Raw genomic sequence first — 25,410 nt, forward strand, 5'->3', positions numbered from 1 at the left:
TGCTGAGATATTGCCATGCAAAGGTTTAAAAACAGAAAAATTGATGTTTTCTTAGTCTCTCCCAAAAAAAACCACAATTTTCTATTGTCGATATCTCAGCAACTTATGGTCCGATTTACAATGTTAAAATATGAAACAATCGTGAAATTTTCCGATCTTTTTACCGTGTATCATTTTTTTTCCATTGTAGTCCGCATCCATACCTACATCTTTGCCGAAGACACTAAATTGATCAAAAAGTTCCTTCAAATGATACAGATTTTTGAATTTTCATAGATCATTTTTGTATGGACAGCTGCCAAATTTTAAGGAAAATTATATGGACAAACTAATGATGCAAAATGGCTTCCTTGGGCATGCCGAAGGCACCAAAAAAGTTTCAGTCGGATTAAAAAATACAAAATAATCGAATGACCGAAATCTGAGAGAACTGCTCAGAAGTCTCTGTTTAATTAAAAATGTATTAATAAATGATAGACAATCAATTTTATAAGTGTTTCAATGAAAATATAACTTTAAGTAATTTTTTTTCCGTTGGTAATAATTTGAATAGAAAATGAAAGAGGGGAAAACAAATCAAAACATTATTCAAAAGTATTATTTTTTATTTCAGTTCTGAAAAGAATAACTGGCCAACAAATAAAAAAAAAATTCAATCCAAATTTTAGAAATATAAAAAAAAACAATCAAAAATGACTTTTAACGTCACTACTCTATGCTACTATCAAAAATTTACTATATAATAATGAATTTATGAAAAAATCTAAAGTTTTATGTTTTAAACCGAATTGTGGTCTCAAAATTCATAATTTGTAAAAAGATTATACATATACATATACACGATATAAAATCATTTTTTTAAGTGTTTTCAATGAAAATTTAAATATTAGTAAATATTTTTTTACCATTGCTCATGCCATGTTCAATTTAAGTTTCCTAACGAAAATTGAAACAAAGCGGAAGAAAAGTTTGAATTGAAGGAATTTTCGCATCATAATTTCTTACGAAATTTTATAAGAATCTTTCTATATATAGTTTTATAACATTCAACTTAAAATATTAATATTCCTTCAGATGTTCCTTCAGATGAAGATGTCAAGTTCCTTGAAATATTAAAATTTAATCCCCATTCACACAGCCATCTTCAGCCAGCAGAACCTGTCTCCCTGTTTGCACCAAAACAGTGCCAAAGACGACGTTTGTTTTTTTCCCTGAGCTTACACGCTCAATTGTGAATGTTCCTACACTTTTAAGACAAACCCCGCACTTATTTTCAACGGTTGACGGTGGCTGTCTTTTTCTCGCTGTTTTCCGCCGGTCCTAAACTTTTTATGCCAGACCAAATAATGTGGCTCGTGTGCACCCCTCTGGCAGTCTCTTTGGTGAAAATGTTTGTCCTTTAGCTGGTAGAGTGGCACTGTAGGAAAAACTCATTTTTAAACATTGAAGAAAATTTATTATATTTTATTTCTGTTGATTGTTAAACTAAACTGATGTTCTAAATTTGGTTGACAAAATTTTCAAAAAGACTCTGGTTGAAAACTTTATTTTCCCACCGTGTTCACCACTTGAAAAGGAATGAGCAATGAGATCTGAGTTTCTTTCGTTTCCCCTCTGCGAGATCCGCGCGAGCAGGAGATGCTGATTATTCGCGCGAAAATTAAGTAATGCTGCGTGCAAAATTTATCAATCAACACCCCCCTGCCTGACTGTAAATGACACCGCCCTTGCTTCATAGGCTGCTACCACGTGGCCGCGAACGGGAGCACAACCTCATAAAGTTTGCATAAACTCCAAACATTCTAAAGTTGTTCGCTCAACCCTGCTTGCTGCTGCTGCTTGCGTTTGGTAAATAACACCGTGTTTAATCTTTGAATCAGAATGTTTGATTATATGCCACGAAAAGCAGGCGAAATCTTGGCTTTGTATGATGGAAAGTGGGGTTGAATTAGCAGAAAAAATATTTAATTCAACTAAAATAGCTGTTTATGAATGACTTTTACCAAATCACGAAATGTCTTGATTTTTATTGTCGCATAATTAAAGAATCTATTTTTTCATAAAGCGGTCTACTTAACCTCAATTGCCCCTACCACCGAAATTTGCTAGTAGTTTGAAATTTAAATCCCTCGACGGCATCGTAATCATTAGGGTTAGTGAAATTTCACGATTTCGCGGACAGCGTGAAATCCGCGAAATTTGGCATTTTCCGCGAAATCCCGTGAAATTTTATGTTTTGTTAAACTGTAAGTATTTTTCTCAAAATAATTTATCGAACTCAAATAGGAATGAAAATAATCTTATGAACTACTGTTGATTTAAGGGAGTGAATACCCTGGTTGAATTACTAATATAGGATCAGTGATTTTTGAGGATTTCTTGGACGGCGTGAAATTCCTGAAATTTATCAATCAATCATTTTTTCAATATCAACACAAAAAATATTTCATGCATAAAGACTATTTAAGTAAATTTTATTAGTTTTCAATCGAAAAGCTTGATATGAACCATTTGAAGAATAGTTAAGATTTTTCAGGTTTTATTAGGAACTAACTAAATTTAGTAATATTTTTATTCGCTCTTATAGAAATTTTACTGCTAGTTTATTTGAAAGGTAAAGTTTCAATAGAACTAAAAATAATCAAGCTTTTTTTATTCAAAATAAAATGAAGAGTATTTTTTTTCCTTGAAATCACCTTCTAAAACACTTCAATTTTTTTCTGAGTCCTTTTTAAATTTGATTATTTGTGTGAATGATTCTCGTGAAAGTAAAAAAAACTATTTTTTTTGTTTTATGTTCACATTTTGAATACAAATTTCGATTTCGCTACAAATTACATTAATTTTGCCTATTGATTTTACATTTAGTTTTTGAAATGTATGATTAATTAAAACCTTGAAAATTATTTTAAATGGGCTAAAAGTCGCAGAAAGTTATTAATTATTTTAGTTTATTGAATAATAAATATATATCATGAAGCATGAAAAGTAGTTTCTGTTATTTAAACACAAGATTTTCAGAGTTATTTAAACATTTTTCACGTTCCGCGAAATTTGCGTGACATTTAGTGTTTTGAAATAGAGGTCTTCGTGAAATTTGCAATTTTCAAGCGTGAAAAATCACTAAGCCTAGTAATCATGTCGCGTGTGTGACTTTGCCCCGTTTCATGGGGCTGATGTGGGTGAAAGAAGATGTTTGGAGTTGTTGCTAAATCAACAGCTCGTGGATTACCTTCAACAACTTAACCTTTGAACGTGTGCTCTAAAAGATGATTGAGATGTTTTCGGAGTGGTTCAGTAGAAATTGAGCTCTTTGAGATCCATTTTCTTGTTTTTCAAAGTTAACCTTATACGAAAAGGGGTTTCGGTTTGGTTTTTATCGTTTTTTTAAATATTTTATTATATTTATGTATTCTAGTATTTTAATATTTTAGTATTTTTGTATTTTTGTATGTTTGTATTTTTGTATTTTTGTATTTTTGTATTTTTGTATTTTAGTATTTTAGTATTTTAGTATTTTAGTATTTTAGTATTTTAGTATTTTAGTATTTTAGTATTTTAGTATTTTAGTATTTTAGTATTTTAGTATTTTAGTATTTTAGTATTTTAGTATTTTAGTATTTTAGTATTTTAGTATTTTAATATTTTAGTATTTTAGTATTTTAGTATTTTAGTATTTTAGTATTTTAGTATTTTAGTATTTTAGTATTTTAGTATTTTAGTATTTTAGTATTTTAGTATTTTAGTATTTTAGTATTTTAGTATTTTAGTATTTTAGTATTTTAGTATTTTAGTATTTTAGTATTTTAGTATTTTAGTATTTTAGTATTTTAGTATTTTAGTATTTTAGTATTTTAGTATTTTAGTATTTAGTATTTTAGTATTTTAGTATTTTAGTATTTTAGTATTTTAGTATTTTAGTATTTTAGTATTTTAGTATTTTAGTATTTTAGTATTTTAGTATTTTAGTATTTTAGTATTTTAGTATTTTAGTATTTTAGTATTTTAGTATTTTAGTATTTTAGTATTTTAGTATTTTAGTATTTTAGTATTTTAGTATTTTAGTATTTTAGTATTTTAGTATTTTAGTATTTTAGTATTTTAGTATTTTAGTATTTTAGTATTTTAGTATTTTAGTATTTTAGTATTTTAGTATTTTAGTATTTTAGGATTTTAGTATTTTAGTATTTTAGTATTTTAGTATTTTAGTATTTTAGTATTTTAGTATTTTAGTATTTTAGTATTTTAGTATTTTAGTATTTTAGTATTTTAGTATTTTAGTATTTTAGTATTTTAGTATTTTAGTATTTTATTTTAGTATTTTAGTATTTTAGTATTTTAGTATTTTAGTATTTTAGTATTTTAGTATTTTAGTATTTTAGTATTTTAGTATTTTAGTATTTTAGTATTTTAGTATTTTAGTATTTTAGTATTTTAGTATTTTAGTATTTTAGTATTTTAGTATTTTAGTATTTTAGTATTTTAGTATTTTAGTATTTTAGTATTTTAGTATTTTAGTATTTTAGTATTTTAGTATTTTAGTATTTTAGTATTTTGTATTTTAGTATTTTAGTATTTTAGTATTTTAGTATTTTAGTATTTTAGTATTTTAGTATTTTAGTATTTTAGTATTTTAGTATTTTAGTATTTTAGTATTTTAGTATTTTAGTATTTTAGTATTTTAGTATTTTAGTATTTTAGTATTTTAGTATTTTAGTATTTTAGTATTTTAGTATTTTAGTATTTTAGTATTTTAGTATTTTAGTATTTTAGTATTTTAGTATTTTAGTATTTTAGTATTTTAGTATTTTAGTATTTTAGTATTTTAGTATTTTAGTATTTTAGTATTTTAGTATTTTAGTATTTTAGTATTTTAGTATTTTAGTATTTTAGTATTTTAGTATTTTAGTATTTTAGTATTTTAGTATTTTAGTATTTTAGAATTTTGTTTTTTTGCGTGCTTTTTTATTTTTGCTTATCTGTTCATAATATGATTGTGATAATTCAGATAAAATATTGTAACAGTCTTACCATGTTGCGAGTTTGTATTATTCATAGTAGGTAGATTTTTTTCAATAATTAAGTTTATCATAGAAATCAAACCAGTCAACACTTGCTCTCAACAAGTCATATTTTTTCTGAAGTTTAGAAACTCCTTCTCCTATTTGTGAAAGTAAGATTTGCGTTTTACTAAATTTTCTTTGAATTGCAGATATTTTCCTAGACTCAGCATGAACTTCAATCAATTGCCCAACTGTTCTCTCTAGATTGTTCAGCTTTTCTTCGGACTTATCGAGCAGTTCCGGCATTTTAAGTGAAATTGTGTGAACGCTCTCGTTGTCCTTGCACTGTACTAAGCTTTGACTATAGTTCTTCACCATATTTGTTTTTAGGTTAAATTGAAGCGACTCCAATCGACCACAATTCCAGGGATTGTCGTCGTAGTCGATGCTACTCAACGCTGGAAATGATCTGCTCAACTGCAATGTGTTTATAGATTGAAGCTGGTTGTGCTCCAAGCTTAAGTAGGATAGATTATGAGCTTGCCAATGTTTAGTGTTGAACTCAGTTAGCAGGTTATGCTCGAGAAGCAAGTGTTCAATTGGAAGGCTTTGCATTTGCTTTGACTCTATCGTTTTAATCTTGTTGGAACTCAAGTTGAGAATATTTAAATTGCGTAAATTTTTGAACCAGTGCATTTTCAAAACTTCCAACTTGTTCCCGTTCACACCCAGCGATTCCAACTTGCCCAGCCTGGTCACAAACGAAAGATCCGTCAGTTGGTTATTCTCAGCACTCAAGAACTGAATCTCAAACGGGCTACCCGATTCAAAAATGTCAATTTTTTCCAGTCTATTCCCGTCCAAAATCAACACCCGGAGCATTTCCCGTATCACAAACAGCCGCACGTAGCAGTTAAGGATCACCAGCGTGTGGGTTTCCGGCCGCAGCAGCTGGGCCATCTTGGTGTCGAACTCCGGTATCCAGCCGTCGGTCATGCGCAGGTTGGTCGCCGGAAGCAGCAACCCTTGCCCGGTGACATCATCGGTCAGGGTGGCGTACTTCAGCTCGCAGATGTTCAGCCATCCCGTGCTGCACTGGAGTTCCCAAAGGACTTCGTTGGGGTTGATGAAGCCGACGGAGAGTGTCAACCTGGGTGGCGAAATTTTACTTGATTTGCATGGTCTACTGAAGGTTTCTTACTTACAGATCTCTCAACTGCATCGCTCTGGTGTTATCAGCGAAGTGACGACGTTGTTCATTAGCAAGTGTTGGTTTCTCTCGCTGATTAACAGACTCACATGCATTGCATTAGATTGATGATAGATGAACCGGCAGATTATAAACAAAAATTACTTGAGAAGTCAAGTCTGATTGTCTGTGGTGAACCGTCTTTAGATGTGATTAGATTGAGTGCTGGATTATGTGAAAATAAATTTCAAATAGGTTCATGACAAGTCGAATGTCAATCGTTTGAAAAAAGGTGAGGTAAAAATTCAAAATATTAGAATTTTAGTATTTTAGTACTTTAGTATTTTAGTACTTTAGTACTTTAGTATTTTAGTATTTTAGTATTTTAGTATTTTAGTATTTTAGTATTTTAGTATTTTAGTATTTTAGTATTTTAGTATTTTAGTATTTTAGTATTTTAGTATTTTAGTATTTTAGTATTTTAGTATTTTAGTATTTTAGTATTTTAGTATTTTAGTATTTTAGTATTTTAGTATTTTAGTATTTTAGTATTTTAGTATTTTAGTATTTTAGTATTTTAGTATTTTAGTATTTTAGTATTTTAGTATTTTAGTATTTTAGTATTTTAGTACTTTAGTATTTTAGTATTTTAGTATTTTAGTATTTTAGTATTTTAGTATTTTAATATTTTAGTATTTTAGTATTTTAGTATTTTAGTATTTTAGTATTTTAGTATTTTAGTATTTTAGTATTTTAGTATTTTAGTATTTTAGTATTTTAGTATTTTAGTATTTTAGTATTTTAGTATTTTAGTATTTTAGTATTTTAGTATTTTAGTATTTTAGTATTTTAGTATTTTAGTATTTTAGTATTTTAGTATTTTAGTATTTTAGTATTTTAGTATTTTAGTATTTTAGTATTTAGTATTTTAGTATTTTAGTATTTTAGTATTTTAGTATTTTAGTATTTTAGTATTTTAGTATTTTAGTATTTTAGTATTTTAGTATTTTAGTATTTTAGTATTTTAGTATTTTAGTATTTTAGTATTTTAATATTTTAGTATTTTAGTATTTTAGTATTTTAGTATTTTAGTATTTTAGTATTTTAGTATTTAATATTTTAGTATTTTAGTATTTTAGTATTTTAGTATTTTAGTATTTTAGTATTTTAGTATTTTGATATTTTGATATTTTTGTACATCAGTTTTTTAGTGTTTTAGTATGGAAGTATGTCTGTTTCTATTTCTGTAGTTTTATTTTTTTGAGTATTTCTGTTTTGTTTTGGTTTGCAAAGAAACAAAGTTTTTTTAAACATGTTATAATTTTAAATTTTCTTAGGTCTTTAAAATCTTAAAAATCATAAAATTGAACTGTTTGTTAATAAAAGGACTTTATAAATAAGCACATTATTTCCTTGTTTAACTCTCTTTTTATTACAAGCAAATAATGTTAAGAAACTAGGTCATGTGTTATTTTGCTTAATTTTTAATCTTCATTAAAATATTCTTCACCAGTTCAGCTTGTCAAAGAAATCTAACCAATCGACGTTTCTTTTTATCTTATCATGAGTATTTTTCAACTTCCCTAGTCCAGTGGACATCTTCTCAAGTATTTGCTGCGTTTTAGCAACTCTAAACTGCAAACTTGCAAGCTGCTTCCCTTCCCCGTTACCTTCAATGAGTTGCCGAATCCGTCCTCCCAGATCTCCCAGCCTCCTCTCCGACATATCGATCAGTTCCGGCAGTTTGAGCGCCACATTGTTGACCATATCCCGGTCATGGCACGTGGCAAACCTTCGCGTAAAGTTGTACACCTTGTGGGGTCGCATTTTTATGTAAAATTGGAGCGACTTAAGGCGCTCGCAGTTCCACGGATTTTCGTCGTACTGGAAGCTTGACATTCTAGGGAACGCTTCGAGCAGTTGAACGGTGTTGATGGACTGTAGCTTGTTGACCTGGACGCTGAATGAGGTCATGTTTGGGGCACGCCAGTTTTTAATGTTGAGATCTGCGATTTGGTTGTTTGCAATTCCAAAGAGCTTGACTGGGAAGGTTAGCATCGAAGACGCTTCAATCTTTTGGATTTGGTTTTCTCTCAGTTCGAGTAAACTTAAATTTTTAAGGTTTTGGAATAATTCTATGTTTAGAATTTGCAACTTGTTCTCTGAAACATCAAGGTAGTGTAATTTTTCCATTCGGGACACAAATGAAATGTCCGAAATTTGATTTTTATCAAGCTTCATGAACTCCATCTCAAATTCATCCCCAGTTTCGATCAATCTAACATTCCTAATCGCATTGCTCGTAAGAATCAACACTTTCAGCATCTCTCGCACGACAAAGTACTGCACGTAACACCGCATGATGACGAGAACTTTGGTCTCCTTGCGCAGCATCCCGGCCATCGTCGCATCAAACACCGGAATCCAGCCGTCGATCATCCGGAGATTGGTGGCGGGGAAAAAGGTTCGCAGGTCGGCGATGTCCGCGGTCAGCGTGATGTCGTTCAACTCGCAAATGTTTGGCGAACCGGTGTTGCACCGGATGTCCCACACGACGTCCTGCCGGACGGCGAACCGGGTTGTGAGGAAAAGTCTGAGCGGAGAAGGGGGTGGAATTTGGGTGAATATTAAGACGTCTTTGTTACTTACAGATGAATCAGTTCCATGTTGTTATCAGGGGAAGATGTGCTCAGCACTGTAGATGACTTGAAGTGAGTAAGCTGATAACGCAATTTTTACTCAGCTGTTCAAAGAAGCTTCCGTCTTGTGATTAGTGTGTGTGTGTGTGTGTGTTTATTGCAAAGTTTCTTCTTATTAGTTTCAATACACTTTGTCAAAGAAATTAAAGAAATTTAAATCTTTTCTTATCAAATCATATCTTGACCTCAATTTAGCTAAACTTTCCCTCATCACTTGGAGTGACTTTTGTGCCCTGTCAACTCTCGCTTCAACTTGACCAAGTTTAGTCCCTTCACCATCAAACAGCGCTCCAACCGTGGTCTTAAGATTGATCAACGAATCTTCGGACAAATCGATCAATTCCGGCAGCCGGAGCGCAACCCGATGAACATTGTCTTCGTAGCACTGAGCCAAACTGTTATCGTAGCTAAAGTTTGAAATTATCCGTGTTTGAAGGTAAAACTGAAACAACTCCAGCTGGCCGCAGTTCCAAGGGTTTTCGTAATACATTACGTACTTTAAGGAGGGAAAGGACTTGGCGAACTGCACCTTGTTGATTGACCTTAAGCGATTGCCAACGATGTTAAGAAACGTTAAGTTATCCGCTCGCCAACCCTTTGTGTCGAACTCAGTCAGATGGTTGCGGTGAATAGCCAAGTGTTCAATCGGAGATAACCCCATGTTGGCAGTTCCCAACGTTTTAATTTGGTTGGAAATTAACGAGAGATATGCCAAACTGCGCAGATTGTTGAACAAGCTCATGTCCAAATGTTTCAACCTATTATCCCTTAAACTAAGTACATTCAACTTTGTCAGCTTCGTCACAAATGATATATCCGTTAGTCTATTGCTATCAAGATTCAGGGATTCCAGCTCAAACTGCTTGGCCGACTCAACCAGCTCAACCTTTTCAATCACATTTTCGTCCAAAATCAACACCCGGAGCATCTCCCGAATCACAAACACCCGCACGTAACAGTTCATGATCGCCAACACTCGAGTTTCCGGCCTTAACATCTCGGCCATCTCAACATCAAACTCCGGTATCCATCCATCAACCAGCCGCAGGTTGGTCGCCGGCAGGTGCATTCCCCGGTCCACGCTGTCCAGTGTCAACGTGGGATGTTTCATCTCGCAGATGTTCAGCAAACCGGTGCTGCACTGCAGCTTCCACGGGATTTCATTTGGATCGGTAAATCCCACCGAGAGTGAAAGCCTGGAAGAAAGTTGCAAAATTTCGAACTAAATCAAGATCCGCTGAATTGAATATTTGCTCGCGCACTCACATCCAATTCAACTGCATCGCTCTGTGGTTATCAGCGGAGTAAGCGCCAGCACGCAGTTGCGAGAAAGAACTGTGCCAATGCTCTTTGGTTCAGTGCGTTGGCCTACATTTTGAAAAAAGTACTCTCAAACCCCGATGGTTTGACAACAACTGTTGTCAAACGAACGGGGTCACTTTTTAGTTTTACACCCATTTTGCACGGAGTTCACACACAGACTACCACACGTTTGTTTTGAATTTGATAGTGTGCGTGAGCGCCGTGTAAAAAGTGACAGATCGCCACCTTTTAGTTTGACTTTGACCAACCAACGGGGTAAAAACTGAAAAAGTGTCAAACGAAAAAGTGACAAACCACAAGTTGAGTGTACTAGTTATGTCTGAAAATCATTTGTCTGCACATATTTACTGAAAATTTGTTTTTTTTTCAAAAGTCTGTTGTTTTCTGGAAAATTATTGTTCTCCAAAACAATACAAATATTTTCAAAAACTGAAAATTTGAGCCCGTTTAAAAAATCAAAGTATTGCAATGAGTCTTAAAAAATTTCAAATCAGGATAACTATTGAAAAGGTTTACAAATAGATAGTTTCCCTCATTTCATATTTTGTACCAAATTGTACTAATAGTTTTCGAAATATCGTCAGTCAGAAATTTACAGACGACACATAGAAAACTCATTTTCATCCCCTTCATGAATCTGTACCATAGAAACTACACAGAAAAAAATCGAACCTTTTATGTCAGAAAAATGTGTAATCCTTCCCCTAAACTGTGTAAATTTACGACTTTTCTACTTTTTCAGTCTTAAATAAGGTTACATTTTGATTTTTGAATTTTTAATACAGCTGAATCTTTTTTGGTGCCTTTTGTTTGCCCAAAGAAGCCATTTTGCATCATTAGTTTGTCCATATAATTTTTCATACAATTTTGGCAGTTGTCCACTGAAAAAAAATGATACACGATTAACAAAATTTTGGTTATTTTTTATTTAACTTTTTGTCACCAAAACTTGATTTCCAAAAAAATAGTGTTTTTTTTGCAAATCAAGTTTTAGTTACAAAAAAAAAGTAAAAATCCCCCAAAAAATTTTTACCTTGTATCATTTTTTTCAGTGTAGTCCTTTTCCATACCTACAACTTTGCCAAAGACACCAAATCGATCAAAAAATTCCTGCAAAAGATACAGAATTTTTAATTTTCACATATCATTTTTGTATGGACAGCTGCCATATTTGTATGGAAAATCATATGGACAAACTAATGATGCAAAATGGTTTCTTTGGCATACCAAAGGCACCAAAAAAGTTGCAGCCGAATGAAAAAATACAAAAAAAACAAATAACCGAAATCTCAGAGAATTGTTCAGGCTATTAAAAATGTCAACCATCCTATTTTACATCTTCCAAATTAACATAATTTTTTAAGTGTAATTTGGCGATCTTATAAGTCTTAGAGAGAAAATTTTAGCAAGTTGCTTAGCTTTTCAATAGTATTTTTTCTGTGCTGCTTTACAATTAAGAGCGAGTTTTACACCAATGTGTAACAGGTCGTATCGAGGTGCTCCGATTTGGATGAAACTTTCAGCGTTTGTTTGTCTATACATGAGATGAACTCATGCCAAATATGAGCCCTCTACGACAAAGGGAAGTGGGGTAAAACGGGCTTTGAAGTTTGAGGTCAAAAAAACATAAAAAAATCTTAAAATTGCTCGCATTTCCGTAAAACTTCATCGATTCCAACTCTCTTAGATGCATTCGAAAGGTCTTTTGAAGCACTTCAAAATGTGGTATAGACATCCAGGATTGGTTTGAAATTTTCTCTTAGCTTTTGCAAATAACTGTCAAAAATAGATTTTTTTAAAACCTTAATATCTTTTTCCAACAGCCTCCAACACCCATACTCCCATAGGTCAAAAGATAGGTAATTTCATGGACTTTAAGCCTACGGTATTAACTTTTTGGCCAATCGCAGTTTTTTTCATAGTTTTTCGATTTTTCTGCAACAAACATTTTACAACGTTAGTTTTTACCCTGTAGGCCTCCAAAACGGCACTTTTTGGTCTCAATTTTGTCATATTCGGAATCCTCGGACAATTTCACGTAAATTAGAAATATTGGAGTTGTAAATTTGATTGGAAAAATTGCCATTTAGAATGAATTAAAATATTTTTTAACAATTTGTTGGATTAGGGGTAAAACAGTTTTACGCCTACTTGATACAGCATTTGACGTGTTGGTCATAGGGTAAATAAAATCTATTTCTTTTTTCAAAAATGTTTTATTTAATTATTTTTTAAATCAAAATTACAATTCCAATACTTCTAACTTACGTGAAATTGTCCGAAGATTCCGAATATGACAAAATTGAGACCAAAAAGTGCCGTTTTGGAGGCCTACAGGGTAAAAACTAACGTTGTAAAATGTTTGTTGCAGAAAAATCGAAAAACTATGAGAAAAACTGCAATTGGCCAAAAAGTTATTACCATAGGCTTATAGTTCATGAAATTGCCTATCTTTTGACCTATGGGAGTATGGGTGTTGGAGGCTGTTGGAAAAAGATATTAGGGTTTTAAAAAAATCTATTTTTGCCAGTACTTTGCAAAAGCAAAGAAAAAATTTCAAACCAATCCTGGATGTCTATACCACATTTTGAAGTGCTTCAAAAGACCTTTCGAATGCATCTAAGAGAGTTGGAATCGATGAAGTTTTACGGAAATGCGAGCAATTTTAAGATTTTTATGTTTTTTTGACCTCAAACTTCAAAGCCCGTTTTACCCCACTTCCCTTTGTCGTAGAGGGCTCATATTTGGCATGAATTCATCTCATGCATAGACAAACAAACGCTGAAAGTTTCATCCAAATCGGAGCACCTCGATACGACCTGTTACACATTGGTGAAAAACTCGCTCTTAAGGAAGTTGAAGACGAGATCGTATTTTTATAATTATGAATGGAACTTGTTTATGGAGTCGATGCGATTGTATCCATCCAGATACTGTCTTTATAGTTTGATTCCGTTTGAAAATCTGGTTTAGTGAAAATCCATTCTGTTTGTTGGATCACCTTCGCAAGAATTAGCCATGTTTTTTCGCTGGATCAGGAAGAGCTGCAGGATTCCAAAATCAGACAAGGAATTTATCTGTGACATCGTAGAATTACACTCTCGCTGCAGTTCTTCGTCGATCGAAACGCTACAATTTTCCAGCAAAACATATCAAAAGCTTGAAAAAATAAAACACATACTACTGATTATAAAACAGTTCATTTACCAGTAACAAAAGTCATGCTTGTGCTTGAACATCCTCCTACTTTGTAGATGTAAACAAAGTGGGATCATTCGAAAATCACGTTACGCATTCTCTCTATTCAACACCCAGGTCCAAAGCTAGCAACTTGTGTGTAACTTCAATCGCTGTGCTGTTTTTTGTTCGTTTCTAAAGCTAAGAACAAGATTGTCCGTTCGACGCAGTGGTGAACGTAGAACGCTGTGCCAGTTCGATTTTTCTATCAACTGTCAGTCGAACAATCTGCAGGGGTTGCTTTGTTCAATGGTCGATGACTGGCAGGCTATGATGACAGGCGCAAAATTTTGCGTTTGCGTTCAGGCCTGACGGACAATCTTGTTCTTATGGCCTATCTACAATCACTTAGCTTAGAATAGTTAAGTAAATTAAAACTTAGAAAATGTACACAACTTACGGCCGTCATCCACAATCAACTTAGAAAATTTGCTGGGCTGATATACGTTGCTATGCAGTTGTTTGTTTATCTTTGATATGGAAACGTCAACTTACCGTAGATTTTGAAATTTTCCAAACCATACGTCAAGTTTCTAATTTTATTCCTTTTCATTGTAGAAGATCAGATTCATTTCCATTGATTCAAACTCCTAAGCTAAGTGAAATTTTCTAAGTTAAGTGATTGTAGATAGGCCATTACCTTAACACGATCAACCTCTCGCGAACGGACAATTCCGGCTCGAAAAAGAGAGCGGAAGCGGAAGCGAAAAAGAGAGCACGGACAAACGGTGAGTTTCTCTCGGCAGCTCGAAACTCGCGGCGGAACTCGAGAGAGAAGAATTTTTCTCCCGAGAGCGGGTTATGCTTGAGATGACTCTCACCGGATTTATGTTATTTTTGGGGTGTGCGAAATCTTTCTTTTTCTTGCGTACCTGCTATTTGTGTACACGTTTTCTCATGCAATATTACATGCTTTTGCTCATAAAGGTGATGTGCATACTTTTACATGCGTTTTTACACGGATTTTTTTACTGTGATAGGATTGGAAACATACACACAAAAAGGGATATTTTCACAATTTTTGCTTAAATGTCGATATGCATGCGTGATTTTTTTTATTATAAGAGCGGCTTGAAAATATCTAACCATTCGATGGTGCTGTTTACCATATTATAATTGTTTCTTAATCTGGATACTCCTTCGGCCATCTTTTTCAGCGTTTGCTGCATTCTTCCAAATCTAGATTGACATTCAGCAAGTTTTCCACTTTCGACACGATCATCAATCAACCTGTGAACGCTGCCCCCTAAAGTTTCCAGCGACTCTTCCGTCAGATCTACGAGTTCCGGCAGCTTGAAAGCCACCGTGTTCACCCCACTTTCATCCACGCACTGAACAAACCCAAAACTGCTCAGGTTGTGCACTTTGTGGGGTCTCGTTTCGTGGTAGAATTGGAGCGCTTTTAAACGGCCACAATTCCACGGATTTTTGTCGTAACGGAAGATCGACATGTTTAGGAGGGATCTGCTCAGCTGGACTGTGTTTAGGGACTGGAACTTGTTGCCGATAATTCCCAGGGAGGCTAAATTTTTGGCATGCCAGTTTTTCATGTTGAGATCCGATAGTTGATTGTTTCCAAGATTGAAAAGTTGAACTGGAAATTGGATTTTTGTGGGTGCTTCAATTGTTTTGATGCGGTTATAGGACAATTCGAGTAAACTTAAGTTTGAGAGGTTTTGAAATAATTTGATCTCCAAAACTTCCACTCTGTTTTCCGAAAGATCGAGGTGTTCTAATTTTGTCAACTTGGAAACAAATGAAATATTTGATAATTGATTTTTGTTAAGTTTCAGATATTCCATTTCAAAGTGACTGTCCGTTTCAGCCAATTTAATCGTACTAATCATGTTGTATGTTAAAAACAGCACTTTGAGCATCGCTCGCAAGACAAAAAACCACATGTAACAGTTTTGGATGACGAGGATTTTGGTCTCCGGACGCAGCATCCCGGCCAAGCGTGAATCGAAACTGGGTATCACGCCGTTGACTATCCGGAGATTCGTCGCCGGCAGGTACAACTCCTGGTCCATAAAACTTTTCGTGAACAGCTTAATGTTTTTGAGTTCACAAATGTTCGGCAGTCCCGTGCTGCACCGGACGTTCCAAACGATATCTTTACCAGGTTCAAATCTGCGCTGCAGGGCGATTCTGGGAAAAAAATATGATTTTGAAAATTGAATATTTCAACCCTGAAGGTTTTAAAACTTACAACTCGGTTAAATCCACCATATTTTGAGCAAAAGCTGTGTTGATTATGGAGAAGTGCTCGACTCAGAGGTTGAATCGAGACTATTTCAATGAGATTATTAGACGGTTTGATTAATCCATGTGTTCCACTTCTTTTAAACTGACTATTTATTGCGTAGATTAGCTTTTGTGCTAATATAGTCCATACTAACTCTTTAAGAGACAGCAATCGTACTCCAACGAAGAGGTTACATTCCACTTCACAAACATGAAATAAACTAGTGTAATTCGATAACATTTAAATTGATTCCTTCTACATAGTTGCTGCCAACCGTTTGAACTACTTTCTCTACAGAAAATCAAATCTAGTCGACGACTTTAGATAACGTCTCGCTCGCTAAGACAATCCCTTCTGTGGCGTGCAATTCAATAAAATGTAAGGCTTTTGCTTACACACATAATTTTATTAGATTTGCTTTGCCTGCTCAATCTCAACACTGGTGGTGAGTTCCAAGACGAAGACTTCGACGACGACGACGACGGTGGCCAAGTTCTGCCCGGCGGGCAAAACGATTAAGACAAAGCGCACCTCTCTTTGGTGCAGATATAGGGAGTAGTTACTATCTTTAGAGGGATTTAAATCACTGGGGTGTTGGGATGTCCCCGAAATTCCACTTGAAATTTTAAAAAATCGTCTCGTTTTGTTTCAAAAACATCAAAATTCGGAAAAATCGCAAGGTAGCTCAAAAATTTCGAATGAGACTTGAACATCCCTAAAAAGCTGAGAAACTAACAAGAAAGGCCTGTTAACGCATTTAAAGCTAAGGAATTGAATTGTGTGTCTTGTGTGGGTGGACGGACTTTCTCAAAGGGGTTTGTGCCTGACGGTCGACAGTAGCTTCAAGACGTTTGCACAGGTGGAAAACTAGAATGTCGCCCTCCAGGTGGTGGCCAGAAACTGCTTTGCTGCTTTTGTGTTACATTTGTGAAGAAAGTTAATAAGTCTTGATTTGCTTTCAAATCATTTTAATTTACTTAATTTCATAATCATGATTTTAACTACACAAATTCAATTTGTGAGATAAAATTTAGTTATGTCCTGGAATCAAATAGTTTTTCATTTTCCTTGAAATCTCGTCAAAGTATTCGCATCATAATTCATATTGCAACTTAATTTATTTATCAAAAATTCAGATATTCAAAACAAATATAACATTGCTGTCATCTTTCTGTGGAAAAAAAACATAAAACAAAAAAAAACATTATTACAGTCCCCAGTCTGAAGATGGCACACTTGGCGTGAAGGCTGCGTAATAATCTTTTGAAGTTTTCCTTTGGCTGCTGTCGTTGTGTTTTTTGCCGTTCGTGAGACAGGATGACGTTTTATCAGGGCTCCATTTTTTGTTGGCACCACCCACTCAAGCAGAGCACGGAGAGAATAATGTGAAAAGGCGGGAATTTTAGTTGTAATTATATTTAGAATGATCAAAATTTCATTTAAAAATATATGAAGCCAATTAAAATTTTTTTTTTCAAATGCGAAATGAAACTTTCGTGGTTTTTTGTTTTTTCAGACATTACATTGTGAAAAAAACCCAGATTTGAAGATGTTGAATTTGATTGAAATATGATTATTTTTTTGATATATGATAAGCAGTTGCATATATTTTTTAATCTTTTCAGGCCTGATGGGTCATTTATGACCCAAAAATGAAAATTTTCAAAAGTCAATAATTTGTGTTTGGTCAGAAGAATCATTTTTGCATAATTAACTCAAAACATTTTTTTTTCAAAATTCAGGCTTGAAAGGGTTAAAGTATATGTTAGTAAAATCAGAAGGCAAAAAAGGGATTAAAAAAAAACTTAAAAATTGTATACGTGCAATTATCTGAAAACTATTCAAAATGCATTTTTCCTGCGTTTAAAATCATTTTTAGGTATGTATACCAAAAAAAAAAAAACGTTACTTTAAACCACCTCAGTGATTGATGCCATCCTCCTAAAATCAATTGAAAACGCTTTTTGCTTGTATTCAAATGCACCTGAATACATGCAAACAAAATGCTATAAAGCGTTACTTACGTTTCTGCCATAAAAAGCCATAACATGAAGAAAGCTTGGGCTAACGAGACCGATTCCATAAAGCTTAGTGCTGCCTCAGCCGGATCTTTTGCAATGTTCACCCATTTTTGTATCTGTCAAAAGTATATTTTTGCACAATTGCTCATAACTTTTGATAGCGTTGTCAGATCTTCAATTTTTTGGGCTCGTTGGAAAGGTTTTTTGATTACCTATCTAACGATGGGTCACATGATAGGTCCGGACAACTTTTTCATCCAATATTTTGAGATCCGGCCTCAAAAAAGTACATAAATAACACTTAAGTGCCAATAACTTTTAATAGGGTGGTCAGATCTTCAACATTTTGGACGCGTTGGAAAGGTCTTTCAAATACCTTTCTAAAAATGTATAACATGACGGGTTTCCTAACAAAAGCCACCCTTTTTACAAACTTTGGGACTTTAGTCAAAATCGTTTTTTAAGCATAACTTTTTAAGTACTTAACTAAACATCACCATTTATAGATAGTGACTTAGGGGACCCAAAGACGGATCGAATGAGGCCAAAACAGACAAAATCGGTTCAGCCAGTCCCGAGATAATCAAGTGCAATTATTTTGATCAACATCCAACCACCCGCACAGACATTTGCTCAGAATTTGATTCTGAGTCGATATGTATACATGAAGGAGGGTCTAGGAGGACAAATTAAGAAGTTCGTTTTTCGAGTGATTTTATAGCCTTTCCTCATTGAGGAAGGCAAAAAATGCAATATTTTGATTGTTTGCGAAGTTTTGATGAACATGTTAAGATACTTTTTTCTTTCGAATGTTGAAATAAGTACTTGTTATTTATTTTTTATAAGTTTTTATTATATTTTTTGTTGTTTGTAGGCATTCTAGACTTTTTGCCAATTTGCCGCGTTCGGCTTGCGCTATTCCTTACAACCTAACCCCACCTTAAGACAGCCTCCGATCTGAAAAATCGCCAAAAATCATTTTTTCAAGCAATTTTTGATCTTTTAAAAGCATTGGATAATAAATGATAATGGTGTCATTCTATAGCAGAAAATTTGAAAACAAGTAAAAAATAGAAAAAGTGCCTGTGAAAACATGACAAAATTAGATAGGCAAAATTTAATTATATTAGGTGGTAGAGTAGGCCAAATACGAGCAATTCCATGCCAAATAGGGAATCGGTGGTATACAACCAAATACAAAAATAAACGAAACACGATAAATGAAAATTAACATACTTAAAATAAAACAAGAAAAAATAAAACAAGAGAAGTAATGTTTTTCGTCCATCAAAAGTTGCTAAAAATGACCACCTAAACACGGGAAAAATAAAAATTCTCGAAAAAAATTGGGCTGTAGAGCGTTAAAAAAAAAACAATTTCGACGAAATTTCAAAAACCAGCAGCATCACTATTGTACACACATTTCAAGGAAATACAGTTCAAAAATTCAAGCTCAAATATTAATGAACTTTTTAGTTGGTTTATGAATTCACAAGTTAACACTTGAATTTTTTAGTGTTTTCGATAGAGACTGAAAAAATTTAAAATCCTTGGAAAAATCAAATCTTACAATTGAAAAGGGACAAAAAAACATCTTAATTCGGTCAAAAATGTCACAAAGATTAGGCTTAGGACTATGAATCTTATAGAATATGCGGGTTTTCAGTTTATTTTTCAGAAAGCCCGTCAATTTTTTTTAGAATTCTTTTTAATACGAATCCAATTGTCATACATAACACGTCTACAATTTTGTTTTGGAATCAGGGAAGGTGGTGTAAAAAAGTAGTTAAAAATACTTATTCAATTTTTTATCTCATTTATTTTAAAAATATTTTAGATTTAAAAAAATGTTTTTATTGAGTTTAAGGTTATAATCTATATATTTAAAGTTTTGTCTTATTTCTAAAACAATTTGATAATAGGTGATGACGGTGTGTTTCCTAGAACAAACTTAAGATAAAAAATTCGGCAAGTCTGATATTTGGCACTTTGAAAGAAGGGCTCTTTCCCGACATTTTGCGGGGTCTGGCAAAATATTTCGTCGGGGGGTCTAGAGAAACTTGTTTTTTGAAGATTTCATAACAATCAAATTTCTTATGAATGTGCCTCAAGATACTCTAAATTACATATTTGACCTCAAATAAAAAGTTTCCAACCCAAATTTACCAAATTTCTAGCTTTCTTTGATATAACCCCAACATCCAAGCTTGAAACCTCAAAATGACCGAATCCGAGGACCGTTTTTCAATAATTTGCAGCCTGAAATTTTAATGAGATGGAAATTTAGTGGCAATGGCACTTTTATGTGAAATTGGACGCCCAATTTGATGGCGTACTCAAAATTCCGAAAAACGTATTTCTAATCGAAAAATATACAAAATCAGTTTTGAAAACTTTGTCGTTTTTCGTTACTCAACTAAAAATAATATTGTGACATTTAATTTTACAGGAAATTCAATGTACCGTAAACCACGGTGACTTTGATAGGAATTCAATTTATTTTTGAGGTTTTTTCCATGTGGTAATGTTTGTATCTAGATTATAATGTTTTAAACATGTACTGGGGTAGTCCACACAAGGTCCATGCACTATTTAAAAACAAAGGTTTTTCAATGGAGTTAGAAAAAATATTTGCGTTGAAAATTCTAATTTTGAATTCCGGAGTGACTTTGACAGTCAGTTAAAATAAGATTTAAGGCGTTCAAATTTTATTTTTACGTCAAATGTGCCATCATTAAGGTTGTTAGGATAGTTTTTAGGAAAAAACAATATGTATTTAGTTAACTATGTTTAGGCCGATCAAACATTGTTCAAAGTTTTTGTCCCTCGGCTCTGGCTGGGAACGAGGGGGGAGGGGAAAAAATATAAATATTGAAATAACAAGCCATAGTTTATACATTTGCATGGAAAAGTGTTTTAAAATGCATTTTACACTAGTTCAGTTTTTTTGTTTTGCAATCATAAGTTTTAAAAAAAAGTTAGATTTGAAACTTAAAATAAAATTTGTACCACCTTATAGGTTTTTTTTTAACAAAATACAAATTGTTCAAAAGTCGGAATTTTGCCTGAATTTCGTTGAAACCAGTTTTCTTTATAAATTTACAAAGTCACAATATATTCTACTAAATTCTCGTTAATCTTTAAATAGAATATTTTCATTATTTTCCATTTCCTTCAGTGCATAACACCTACACACCAGGAAAAGACACCTTTTGCCCTGCAGCATCATCTTACCTCTCCTGCTTCTCTTAACCCTCCCCCCACCCCCCCCCCTGGTAACACACGAGCCGATCTGTCTCGCGCTTTTCGCGCAAAGAACAAAGTGAAAAATATATATCCCCGAGAGAGTTTTTCCTTCTTTTTCCACCCGAAAAATGACAAAATAATTTCGGAGAGAAGATTAACTCGGCGCGCGCGCGCTCACGTCACTGCCTGACATCAGACCGCGGAGGTTAAAGGTGAACAGGGAAAATGTTGACGGGGTGGTGTGGGGGGTATTAAAATTTTCATGGCTCGTTTCCAAAGGAGGTTGGTTCTTCTCTGTGGGTGGGGGTGGGACACGACACAGCAGAGAGACAATTTTCCTTCGCGGGCTTCCTCTCTTGCTGCTAATGAAATATCTTGGGAGGGGAAGGGAGAGGCACAAATTGTCTATAATTTATTCACTGCCGTGAATGTTATTAGCTTGTCAATGCCTATTTTATCACTCGTCGCGCTTTTAGCGCAGCTCGCGCTGCGGCATTTCAGTTGAGGCCGTGAAAATTGCGTGAATTTTTAATAAGGTGTCGTAATATTTTGAGAAAAATGTAATGATTGAATTTTGTGTGCTAAATTGAATAAGTTGTAATTTCGTTTTCGTCATAAAGGCTAGCAAAAAAAAGAAAATTTCAAAGAAATTATTGTTTTCTTGTCTAGAAGATGTAGATGTAGAGGACTGCTATATTTTGTCTTAACAGCATTTTAACTTCCTGTTCTATTTTCGTGCAACTTTGTAATTATGTATACTGGAGCAATATATTTACTGGATGTGTACTGGAGCAATATATTTTATTTAAATGTAATATTTGGGAATAACTAAAATATTGCCGAACAAAATTAGAAAAATAAATAAATTGAAAATGACTTGACAAATATTTTGACAAAGTGCACCGTTTTCAAGATTTAGGCACATCAAAGTGAATGTTTTTCGAAAAATGTTCAGTTTTATGCCTTTTTAAATTCTTTTTAAACAAATTATTCTGTGAAAACCTCATTAGCCCTTATTTTTAACTTGTGATATCTCGGAAACAATTGGTATGATGTTGAGTGTTTATAATGATAACGTCCTACTTTTATCAATTAAATGATTTTTTTTAATCTTCCTCAACTTTTGATAATGTACAAATTAGTGATTTTAGCTTATTCCAAAAGCTATTCTTGATTCAATAATTTCAAAGTATCTTTATATTGGAAATAGCGGAAAATGTTACACAATTTTTTTTTTTTGAAATCGCATTAATAGTTTTCGAGATATTGCGGAAAAAAGTATTTTTTTCACAAAACTTAAGCTTTATGAAGCTGTTTTATAGCAACCAACAGTATGATCAACAGAAAAACAGGAAAGTTGCGGTAAATTTTCTACACTTTTCAAAAATATTTGTTTGAGAGGGGGGTTTTCCTTAATTTTTAAATAACATTATCGTAATATGCTCAAAACTTGAAGACTGTTTTTAGGTCCCCTTTCAAAATAATTTGAATTCAAAAAAATACTAGGGATTCTAGAAATTTATTCAGTTATGAAATCAAAAACTCATCCAATAATTTCGAATTTGATTTTTTGAGTTTTTTTCATCTGATATTTCGTGCATGAGAAAGAAGAGACAAGTTCTCTTATAAATTTCTTTTTTAGTGAGGGCGGCGAAAATTTGATAAGTTTTCAAATCTGATTAAAATTTGTAAAATTCTAATTTTATTTATGTAAGCCTCACACAACAAAATTGGGCTCAGAAATACATGATTCTTGATAAAACTCATTTCCAGGCATTCCACATTATTGTTTACTTAATGATTAAGTTTATTGATTTTTCGGAATTGTAAAATTCAATTTTAAAATATCCGTAAAACAATTTTTGGCATTTAAAATTTTCTTCCTGTTGAAATATTTCGGAATAGTGAATGACTTGAAAAAAATTCTTTCTGCATTAGTTTGTTAAGGTTTTCATGGTTTAGTTTAGTTAAAGTTCAAAAACTTGACCTCTTCATTTATATATTTTTAATGCTTTGAATAGATTGAGTGATTTTTTCTGCCGAAAATATATTATAAATGTTGAGATTTGATTTTGCTTTCCATTACATGTTTCAAATGCTAAAAGCCAAAATGATAAAATTAATAAAAAATATTTTTTTCAAAACTGCTCGGAATTAAACGCTGAAGAACTTTTTAAAAAGTGTAATAATTGAATTAATTTTGAGTTCTCTTGAAAAATAAGTGTTTTTTTCCAAATTGACATTAATTTGCATATAAATTTGTTCCAAATAGTCACAACATTTAGCAATATCTAAAAAAAAAATATATATTTTGTCGTCATCTCAGAAATGTCTTATTTTAATTGGGTTGAGTTTCACCGAAAACATTTTCTTTGCTGATTTTCTTATATAAAAAGGCATTATTAACATAACGACTGTTTCTCGAACAAATAGCATCTAAACTATACATTAAAAAAATGTTTTACAGCAAGTAAATCTTGTATCATATTCAAAAACGTAAGATTTGAATTCATTTTGTTTTATTTCAATTCTTTTTAATAAAACATTTGCATAACACAAGTGGAATTCAGTTCTTAAAAAAAACACGGTTTTGATTTCCGAGTCAGGCAGAATTCCACCGGAATAAGATTAAATTGAGCCTGACATGTTAGTTTTAACCAAAAAGTTTGCAAGATGTTATTTAATAAACGCAGAATTTTTTTAGAAACTACAAGCCTTACCCGACAAACTTCGTTCTGCCTTATTTTCGTTTGTTGACGTTTTTAACTGTTTTGCTTATTCAGCCTCCTGTGATCAAAATTTGCTTTTACGTAACTTTTCCCATACAATCTGCAGATTTTCCGGAATCCAGAGTTCCAGAGTGGCCAAAGTTGAACCTTTCTTGGACTAATACAAACCCAACGCAACAAAGAGCACCTCGATCCGACACTCCGTAATGAACTGATTCGAGTTCGAACAAAACCATCGAAATTTTTTATATATATAGTTATTTTAAGATTCGGTTTCCTACTCATTTCCACTTAATTTGATAGAATCTTTTTTCTTCTGATGATATTTTTTCTCAAAGTCCCGTAAGTTTTTCAATACATTCTTTTTTAAATAAATTAAAGGAGATAGTTTGAAGATAAATTTAAACTTTATGCAGAAAAAAAAGTACCGTAAACTGGGGTGACTTTGATAGCCCGGGGTGACTTTGATAGGTTTTTCAAATGCCCGTCAAATTAATATTTAAACATTTTTGAGAATTTTGAGTATGTAAGCATTAAGGGAAAGCTTATTATCGAACATATATGCAAAAATGTGACTGTTACATTGGATGTATCAAAAATAGTGGCCAAATCAAATTTCTATCAATGTCACCCCGGGCTATCAAAGTCACCCCAGTTTACGGTATCAAATCCTAAAACTACCAAAAAACAGAGACAATTCCCTTTTCCTCCCATCACACCACCTACCAGCAAAAAAGGGGGAAAACTCCATCTCCGGGCAATAAAAGTTTCACTTTATAGACCATTTAACCGCAGCATAATTCCGGCAAATCTTCCAACCGCCACCACCACCACAATAAAAAGAGCCGCCGTGCCTTAAGCCCGTCATAACCGCTTATGTCAAAGGCAATTGTCATAGATCATAAACGCAGCCGGGACGTGTGAGTTTACCGGAAGCACTTTTACCACCAAAACTACTAACCTCACATGTGGGTGAATTTTTCCGCAGTCTGTCCCTGGAAAACCGGGGAGGAGGGAAAAACAACCAACATTTTTGCGGTGGCTTTTCCCGGACGAAATGCGGTGGAACAATCCACTGGAATTCTGCTCTCGTTTTTCGGCGACAAGGTGAGGCAAATTTATATAGTTTGGCTCTTTGGAAATTTGAACTTGCAAAAAATGTTTGTTTATCCAACATGTAAATCAAAATTTATTCTAAAACTTTGAAAGATTTGTTTATTTTCCAAAATAATAAATAACGTGGTTCGAATCCCCACAACATTTTTTTCTATAAAATTTGATTCGAAATTTGTTCAAATTTCACTAACGTCAAGCTTTATCATCCCACCCGAAAAAACTTCGAGGAAAAGGGGGTAAAAGTCATGCTCGCAATATCAAAGGACCATTATGGGACCGTGTTTTACGATATGTGAGCTGCCACCGTCGTCGGTTTTTCCGGCTGGGTCGCATTTGAATGTCGTCGTTCGTCCCACGGTGGCAATTGTATGTGTTTTGCAAGGTGGATGAAGGGGTTTTTTGGTCCAGGGAAAATATCAATTACTTTAAACGGTTATGGGGCTCCTAATGTGGTTGTGGAAGGGGGATGTGGGAGCGAAGGAAGAGTTTGTCCTTTTGGACCAGAGGACTTTTAGGGTGATGGTCTTTGGGGGATGAATATTTCATTATGTGATAAATTTTAACGGCCATCAAAAGTTCATCTGGAAAGTGTGATTTTTGAT

At 33.3% G+C, this 25,410-nt stretch overlaps 4 protein-coding genes across 4 annotated transcripts; all 4 read right to left on the reverse strand.

Annotated features, from left to right (window-relative positions):
* Nucleotides 1-5,027: 5,027 nt before the first annotated feature.
* LOC120413680 (SLIT and NTRK-like protein 6) lies at nucleotides 5,028-6,546 on the reverse strand. Its single transcript, XM_039574607.2, has 2 exons — nucleotides 6,209-6,546; nucleotides 5,028-6,153 (listed from the first exon to the last, which is right to left on the reverse strand). The coding sequence occupies exons 1-2, from the start codon at nucleotides 6,223-6,225 to the stop codon at nucleotides 5,073-5,075; spliced, it is 1,098 nt and encodes a 365-aa protein (XP_039430541.1). The 5' UTR covers nucleotides 6,226-6,546; the 3' UTR covers nucleotides 5,028-5,072.
* Nucleotides 6,547-7,385: 839 nt separating this feature from the next.
* Nucleotides 7,386-8,977, reverse strand: LOC120413682 (leucine-rich repeat-containing protein 40-like). The gene is made up of 2 exons (XM_039574610.2): nucleotides 8,842-8,977; nucleotides 7,386-8,785 (listed from the first exon to the last, which is right to left on the reverse strand). The coding sequence occupies exons 1-2, from the start codon at nucleotides 8,856-8,858 to the stop codon at nucleotides 7,699-7,701; spliced, it is 1,104 nt and encodes a 367-aa protein (XP_039430544.1). The 5' UTR covers nucleotides 8,859-8,977; the 3' UTR covers nucleotides 7,386-7,698.
* Nucleotides 8,887-10,323, reverse strand: LOC120413673 (uncharacterized). The gene is made up of 2 exons (XM_039574599.2): nucleotides 10,158-10,323; nucleotides 8,887-10,087 (listed from the first exon to the last, which is right to left on the reverse strand). Exons 1-2 carry the CDS (start codon nucleotides 10,172-10,174, stop codon nucleotides 9,013-9,015), a joined length of 1,092 nt encoding a protein of 363 aa, XP_039430533.1. The 5' UTR covers nucleotides 10,175-10,323; the 3' UTR covers nucleotides 8,887-9,012.
* A 4,186-nt stretch (nucleotides 10,324-14,509) lies between these two features.
* On the reverse strand, nucleotides 14,510-15,785 carry LOC120413672 (toll-like receptor Tollo). The gene is made up of 2 exons (XM_039574598.2): nucleotides 15,661-15,785; nucleotides 14,510-15,599 (listed from the first exon to the last, which is right to left on the reverse strand). The coding sequence occupies exons 1-2, from the start codon at nucleotides 15,678-15,680 to the stop codon at nucleotides 14,510-14,512; spliced, it is 1,110 nt and encodes a 369-aa protein (XP_039430532.1). The 5' UTR covers nucleotides 15,681-15,785.
* Between the last annotated feature and the right edge of the window lie 9,625 nt (nucleotides 15,786-25,410).

The sequence above is a fragment of the Culex pipiens genome, chromosome 3 (genome assembly GCF_016801865.2).
Source record: "Culex pipiens pallens isolate TS chromosome 3, TS_CPP_V2, whole genome shotgun sequence".
NCBI classification, from domain to species: Eukaryota; Metazoa; Arthropoda; class Insecta; order Diptera; family Culicidae; genus Culex; species Culex pipiens.